General features: G+C 47.6%; 1 protein-coding gene across 1 annotated transcript; it reads right to left on the bottom strand.

Annotated features, from left to right (window-relative positions):
• Window positions 1-358: 358 nt before the first annotated feature.
• On the bottom strand, window positions 359-7,164 carry LOC135898066 (endothelin-converting enzyme 1-like). The gene is made up of 2 exons (XM_065426811.2): window positions 7,029-7,164; window positions 359-2,656 (listed from the first exon to the last, which is right to left on the bottom strand). Exons 1-2 carry the CDS (start codon window positions 7,065-7,067, stop codon window positions 665-667), a joined length of 2,031 nt encoding a protein of 676 aa, XP_065282883.2. The 5' UTR covers window positions 7,068-7,164; the 3' UTR covers window positions 359-664.
• Between the last annotated feature and the right edge of the window lie 881 nt (window positions 7,165-8,045).

Below are 8,045 nucleotides of genomic sequence, written 5' to 3'. Positions count from 1 at the left end.
TTGTTCAGGAAAAACAAACAAGGGGTATAATATTTCGCTTTCAGAAGAGGCAGACAGAGCCAACATTAAACACCGGCAAGCGTACATTGGTGGATTGACGCAAAACACTGTACAGAACACTGCAATTCTACAATTTTCTTTGTCCACGACACCAGGGGGAGTATTCTGTAAGTGTCCACCTAGTGGACATGTCCATTTGGTCTGCTGCTCAAGTGCTGATTGGCTGGGGGCGCCTGTTTCCTTCTGACGGGTGCCCCAGATTAACCAATCAGAACTTCAGCAGCAGAAGAAATGGTCGTGTCCACTAGGTGGGCACTTACAGAATACAAAAAAGAAAGAACGAAAAAAAAAACATGTATGACAGCAGAAAAGCTGGACGTCTACATTAAACCCTGATAAACCATAAAGTGGATCCAAGTATAGACTATCACAAGCGGTTCAGACTATGCCGATTTGTCACGGTACCACGCTTTATCAATGGCATTCAAAATGTTCCTTTCAGTGTCCATTCTAGAACATAAAACGTCCATGGCCCTTTTGTTTATTGTCGTCCATTTAGCGTAATCAGGATGTTCAGGACAGCAATCCAAGGCATCTGTTCAAAGCATCTGTTCGAAGTTGGCCATGACACGCGTTTCCAAATGATAATAATGTTTGTAACATGTCAGAATAGTTCACAGCGGCGAGCTGGGTTGAGGCCGGTGCCTTTAGCGCACTCAAAGGCGTCGGAGAAAGCCTTGACGTGGCGCAGCGCAGGAGAACATGGGTCCACGTTGCCACCTGCCGAATGAGCACCCAGGCAGCGTGCGAAACACCAGGTAGCGAAGAACAATTGCGTCGGGGAAAAGGCAGGCACATCACGCAGCCTTCGCGCGCCCTCCTTGTCGGCTGTAGAAAATGCCTCAACCAGAGAGGACAGCGCAAACAGCTCTTCAAGGAGGCCCATAGCGGCGTGCAAAGACGGCAGAGCTGCGTCATGCCAAAGGCAGTCGCGCAAGTCGATCAGAAACCGGCGGGGTTCCTCGGACGCATCGGCGTCGAGACCTACGAGTGTGGTGAGAAATATGCGCGCCGACGCTTGTGCCACGTAGCTGCCCAGGGCGCCGTACTTTATGGCGGTCGTAGCTGTCGCGTCATACATCGGGAAAGCGATCGCCATGGGCAAAAGCACTAAGTCATGGAGGTCGGGAATGGTCTCGAAGAGGTGTTCGTGAATAAGTGTCTCCAACAAGAGTGAACGCCTCGGAGGTTTCTCGGTTTGTTGCAAGGCACGTATGGCCGAGCGCCAGTTGATCGCAAACACGCTTCCGAAGTCCGGCAGTCCTGGCAGCGGTGCATGAGCGAGTTCGCTGTCCACCTGCCCGTAGTCCAGCACGGCGAAGACGTGGTTGACGACGCTCCAATCAGCTAAGGCGGACACTCTGGCAGCGAACTTAGAGTTCGCGCTCAGGAGGTGCGTAAATGTCTCTCGCACCGCCAGCACTAAAGTCCTCACATCTTGACGCACGCGACCAGAGAACACGATAGTGTTGTAGGAGGCGAACACGATGTCACCCAGAGCCGCGTACAGCGTGACTGTGCAGAAACTGTTCCTGTGAAACTTCCTTTCGTTCTCATTGTGGCTGTTGCTATTCAGCAAATTCGCGTGCGCAAAGTAGGCTGCGAACCGCACCGCGTACCAGGACACAAGCAGATGCATCTTTATTTCGCCCTGTTCTCGCCATAGACGAGCGAATTCCCTGACGAAGAGAGCGTGCGTGCTTCGGAATGAGACAGCGGTGCCAGTTTGCGTGTGACGGGCGACGGTGGCGTTCCACTCTCTGGGGCTTCGGTACAGTTCCCCTACTCTCAGGGACGCTTTCCGGCGAAGAGTTGATGCATTGACGAGGTGAGTCACTATCGCTGCCTCGACATACGCGATGTCGGCGAACGTGACTAATTGGGGGCGCATCGTATTATCATTCGGCAGAAAGGCGTCTCGAAGTGTGTTAAATAGCCGGCGCTGTTCTGGTGTTGACAAATCATGGCTGTTTATCAAGAGGAAGCTGAGCGAGGGTTTGAGGCAGATGATGGCACTTTGCCGGCCTGGTCTCTCGACCTCGATGTCGATCACGCTGGACCAGCCGAGGTTGAGCGCAAGGTACGCGAGTGTGCCAAGAACGCTGGGATTGGTCGGCCCCATGGGCCACACGACGCCAGCGTCGACGAGCCACGACTTCACGAGCTGAGTGTCGTCGCGTTTAGATGCGGGAAGCTGGGTGCAGCTGCGGTAGAACGCAGTGACCTGCTGCAGCGCACTCTGGCCAACTGGCGGAATCTCCACTGAATCAGTGAGGCGGGTCATGTGGACTAGCGTGGCGCGGTAGTGGTCTTCGCGAACCGAGTAATGGTTCTGCTGACGCCAGCCGTCACAGACGAAGGAGCCGAAGCTGTTGCACGGATTGACAGAACCATTGATTGAGGCCTTTAGAAGGCGAGCGAACTCGCCGCAGGCCGCCGTGTTGCAGTGCATGACGTCCGTACCCAAAACGTAGCGTGCCAACAGCACGAGTAGGGTCACACTCGCCACGAAGGACAACAAGAACAGACCAAGGGCAATGGAACCAGGCCTTGCAGGTGGATCTGCTCCACGTGGACTTGGCAGCAGCCTGCAGAGCTGAACAAGGGAAGGGCAATGAAATGAAGCATTAATGTATGTGCATTCAGCCGAAGTATGCATAAAATGTAAAGTAATGGAATAACATGAAATTTCGGAATTCATTTAACGCTCCGGAATGTTATCCATTCAAGGTTCATACAGCCTGCGCTTGTAAAAAGTAATATGTTTGGAAATTTGGGGTAACCGCGAAAAAGTTCGGCAGGGACACCTACGACTGCTTACATGTGGGAAAGCGGAAGCATTGTAGTCGCTTTGGGGAATTCTTTTCGCTTAGGTATTCATCCGTATGCCGTCGTGCACGTTGTAAACTTGCACGGCATTCCTTTTTGTGTTTCCACGCTTCGTCTTCTGCGGCGTGCTTCCGTGGGCGACCACGTTCCACGGATGCAGCTGAGGTGGACGCTTCGGAGTGCATCGCAGTGGACACAGCACCGATAAAATCCAAAGAGAAAGTGGCCCGCGGGGGGCAGCGACGTGACGTGTGCAATGACGCATGCGCTTGGCACAAGTCATTTTATAAACTCACGATTTGACGTCGAGAGTGAAGAAGATATCGTCATTACAGACGATATCTCCTTAACAGATAGTTTTAGGTTAGGGGACGCAAGCGGCTTGCGTACGCAAGAACTAGGGGCCACGGTACTGCTCATGCGCAGATCCCTACGTCTTGGTCTGAGCATGCGCAGTACCGTGACCCCTAGTTCTTGCGTACGCATGCCGGTTGCGCCCTCTAATCTAAAACTCTCGACTAACTTACAGACGAAAATTTGAGAATGCTCACAATTATACCTATGGCAAACAACTACTGGAATGACAAATTTCCACCCCCCTAAATAACTATTGTAGTATTGTATTATTCAACAGGTAGGTCAACAACCTTGGTTTCTTTTAGAAAACATGCAAAACTTTCATTTTTTGTAAAACAATAACGTTCTTGAACATGCTCTGCTCATTATTTTATCTTACCTGTAACTGCGTAATGTATGTATACTACATTTCGTTGTGTATTACGTATAAGTGTATAAGTGTATCACGTATTACGTATTACGTATTAAGTATACGTATATAACTCCATTGTGTGGTGCTGAACTTGAATAGTAAATTATGTCCTGTGCAGATCGCATTTAGTTATAAAAGAGAAATGCCTTTCTTCTTGAGTTACCAACCCCCCTTCTCCATTATATTTTCACTCGTCGTGGTGGCTTAGACGCAATGGCGTTCAGCTGCTAAGCGCGAGGTCACGGGGACAAATCCCGGCAGCGGCGGCGGCATTTCGACGGAGACGAAATGCAAAAACGCCCGCGTACCGTGCATTGGGTGCATGTTGAAGAGTCCGAGGTGGTCCAAATTATTCCGAAGCCCTCAACTACGGCGTGCTTCATTATCAAATCGCGGTTTTGGGACGTAAAACCCGAGAATTTTATTTTTTATTGCCCCATTTTTTTTCAGATCGCGTATATACCGTTACGGTGCATTTGGACGGGACCATGCGTACAAGAAGGAGGTGAACAAGACGCGGTAGACTGTCCACTGGAGCTGTGACCTTTGTACAAGCCTGTGCGTTTACCCTTAACTTTCTCCTATGTAAATAGCTATATATACGTATTTGCGTCGGGCTTCCTCTTCACAATCTTTGGTGGAGTTGCGGGCTAACGACTCAGCACGGAGCTTTGCAGTGGCCGCCGCTTTGGTTCTTCAACGATGTCGCAGGAGGCGGTGCCTGGTTCGGCAACGCCTGCATCGACTGCGTCGACTATCGTATTCACGCATCCGCGTGAAACCTTCTGCAGCACTGATGGCACCGACGTCGATGACTGGCTGGAGATCTATGAGTGGGTGAGCAGCCACAACAAATGGGATCCCACAGTGATACTGGCGAACACAATTTTTTACTTGGCAGGAACAGCGCGAGTGTGCTTTCCGACTCAAGCTGCCGTGTATGTACCTTTGACGTGCTTCCCATCTGTTCCTGACAGTGACTATGTGCTCACTCCTAATGTAAATATTCTCCTGCTACGCACAGTTACCGTTCCTCATACCACTGCGACTATTGCCGACAACCGCCTATTCCTTTCCATTTTAAAGTTTGGTTCATGTACGCAAGTTATCCCGGAAGGCATGTCGCTCGGCAACGCTTCTCCCATCGACGATACCGCCATGTCTGTATTGGATGTTCCGTCCTTGTCTGCAGAATGATACGAAGAGGAAGCCCAATGCACAAACGTATGTATAAGTATTTACATAGGAAAAATTTAGGGGTAAACGTGGAGGCTGGCACAAAGTTCACGGCTACAGCAGACAGTCTACCACTTCATCTTCTTCCTCTTGCACGGATGGTCCTGTCCAAATGCACGGTAACAATATCTAGCCTCTTTCGTGAGCCAATCCCGAAGATAGTGCCGTCTAAAAATGTGCGCGGTTCCAGAAGATAGATCTGATACAGGTGTGGTTCCGGGGCTCCTGATGGTATTGGTACCATTGGTACCACCCAGACTTATACCTAATGGTTTATATGCAATATATTTCTTGTGTTCAATTACGCTTTTATGAATTTTTTTTAGTTAGTCGAGTAGTTCTTTTACTTTGGTAACGCTCACTGTAATTCAGTTACTTTTCTTCAGTAACCGATTTCATGGAACCTAGTTACTTTATTGACGAAACAAGCTGCAACAGGCGACGAAGTTTTGAGCACTTGAATTTGGTATGAACTACAGTAGAATGGCCGCGGCCATATCGCACAGCAGCTTCGCGGATTTCACATGTTCGGACGCGCAAACTTGAACAAGTGCTGCTATATATGACTCGATAGCGAACTTCGGAAATGACCTACGCACGATTTTATTTTCCTTTCTTTCTTTGACACTTCCGGAAGTGCGTTCTCCGAGCCCCAGCTACAATGAAGCCCTGCGCTTCATAGACGATCCAAACGTGAACACCGCGGCACTTATCAACTACACCGTTGATCTCAAGGTATGATACGACACTGCCATTCATTCTAGCGCGCACACCTAGCGAATTTTCAATGTCGCTGCTGATGTCTTCAGGAGAAAAAAAATGGAAGGCGACCGACATAAATTTTTGAGAACAGTTGCTAGTGTAGATAAACAACGTGCGATTGGCTGCACAATACGCATTAAAAGAGCCAGGTCAGCTCGTTCGATTTACTGTACTTGTGCAGCGTTAATAAAAATTGGGAGGAAAGTAACGCAGAAGAAATCGATTACTATTTCGTAATTCCTTGTGTACATTCTTGTGGCAGTAACTGGTTACTGTAATGAATACACTTTTGGATCAAGTAACTGTATAAGTGCAACAAGTTATTATTATTATTATTTCTTTTTGCAACGTGTACAGGTCTGGTAACACCGCGCAGTATCTGAATCCACGAACTACAGTACTGTAGTTCGTGGTACCGGCGGTAAGGGGAGCGTTCTTTCATTTATCCCTCGTTACGGTTAGCGTTTCTAAACGCTGTCGTTTGAGACGCTGCGCCTTTGGTCGAAAGCGCAGACGCAGGAGTTCGAGATGGTGCAGGCTTCTGAGAATAAATCACATGGTTGATACACCCCATTCTCACTCGCAACTTGCTCGGGAAAAGTGCCATTCTTCCTCTACTTCAACTGGAGGTTGAGTCGCCTTCCAGACTTTCTTTTTCTTTTTTTCTTTTTGCTGATCATGTTTGCATCTTAGATTCATTTATGTTGGCCACAAATTGAAACTGTAGTTTTTTTTACATGCGTGGTGGCTCCGAGGGCCCAGTCAAGCGACCGATAATGTCGCCTTTAGCGATGGCGCCACCTCATGTTGCCCTGTGTCGTGTAAATAAATAAATAAATAAATAAATAAATAAATAAATAAATAAATAAATAAATAAATAAATAAATAAATAAATAAATAAATAAATAAATAAATAAATAAATAAATAAATAAATAAATAAATAAAAAAGGTAAATAAATAAATAAATAAATAAATCCAGGCAGAACCAACATAAAGTTGATGTTGTGGCATGCATACTCAGTGATGACGATGAGCCACAATAAACAGGAGTAATATCTTTACTGAGCAGAAGGCAATCTAGCTGACGGTCATTCCTCGGCGTACAAATCTCCCGCCGGTCGCTCGTGACCTGGGCTACGCGCCCGCTTCGCTTCCTAGGCAATGGCCTGTCCCTAGCCAGCCACCGTTCTCCCCATCTTCCTGGACGTCGGTGCTGCTACAATGTCTTTGTAAGCGATGGCTCTCGCATTACGACAAGGCACGGTCTGCTCTTAAAGAGGCTTACATGAACGTACAGACAGGAGGCTCAAGACGAGTGGCACCCACCAACAATGAGAATGTAAAATATGCGTTGGCTTCCAGGCTGCTTACCGATGTTCGGGAGTAGCAACTTGCGATGCGTGCTTTCATGAAGGTGCCTGCGAGGCTTTGGAGACGTCAGGATGCTGGGAGAGACGAATGCAGCGCGGACAAGGGTGTGTTGCCAAGAGCAAGGGCTTTCGTCTCCTTCTTCTTCTTGTCCTCTGAACGTGTGGCTCATGCCCACAATGAGGAATTGACCAAGGCTCAGGCTGATAAGGCCTAATGATTATGGAAACTGTATATTTCACTAGCGAGCTTGAGAGACATGATAAATTCAATGTAACAGATACGATAAAAGAAGTGGCCCAGCCTGAATTGAAACCTACTAAATACCATAATAAAGGAAACAGATTTTACTGGGCAATCGATTGGAATCAATACTAAAATTCCCGACCGGCAGCGCAATTAAACATCCTTCTGGGTGTAACACCCGAGAACCCAAGCTCCAAACGAAAGGCTAAGGGAAATCATCAAATCCAAGCCAATTTTCACATTTTGATGATTATTTTTCTCAGTATAGTAAGAGTGGCGGCACGTCAAAAGGAAGATATTTACTGCTTCTTCCTGGTTACAGAAAGTGCACATAGCAGTAATGCCTCAAAGTAAAGCTGTATAGGTACGCGTTCAGAGGTATGATTCACTACACCAGGGATACAGGAGGTGTCAATACTGAGGGCAAGCAGTTAACGTGGGGCTAGACAACGATTGCTTAAGAATACACGTGCGAAATCTAACCGCCATGAAATAAACAGATAATAGTACTAAAGAAAGAACACGACTGTTAAGAATACGACCTTGGCCAGTGAGTCCGAAGTTTCATTCAGAAACACACCCTATTGAGCAGGCACCCAAATGAATTGAAAACTTTGCAAATGAGCAGGAATTACAGGATGGTCTAGTCGTGATACAGGAGAGTTGCTGGACGCTGAAAGAGATGAACATACAGACAGAGAATTTGTGACAATAGCAGGTGTGGTATTTGAAGCGCTTAATTTACGCGAGGAGAGAATTACTGCTACAGGAACT

This window comes from Dermacentor albipictus, chromosome 3 (assembly GCF_038994185.2).
Source record: "Dermacentor albipictus isolate Rhodes 1998 colony chromosome 3, USDA_Dalb.pri_finalv2, whole genome shotgun sequence".
Taxonomy (NCBI): Eukaryota; Metazoa; Arthropoda; class Arachnida; order Ixodida; family Ixodidae; genus Dermacentor; species Dermacentor albipictus.
The sequence above is the reverse complement of the archived record's forward strand: the minus strand, read 5'-3'. Positions and strand labels throughout refer to the sequence as shown.

What these genes read in the sequence shown, in the direction of transcription:
- LOC135898066 (XM_065426811.2), bottom strand. Translation starts at nt 7,067, where the DNA reads ATGAAAGCACGCATCGCAAGTTGCTACTCCCGAACATCG. An exon ending in GTTGCTACTCCCGAACATCG is followed by an intron (nt 2,657 to 7,028) that starts GTAAGCAGCCTG and finishes TCCCTTGTTCAG; the next exon opens with CTCTGCAGGCTGCTGCCAAG.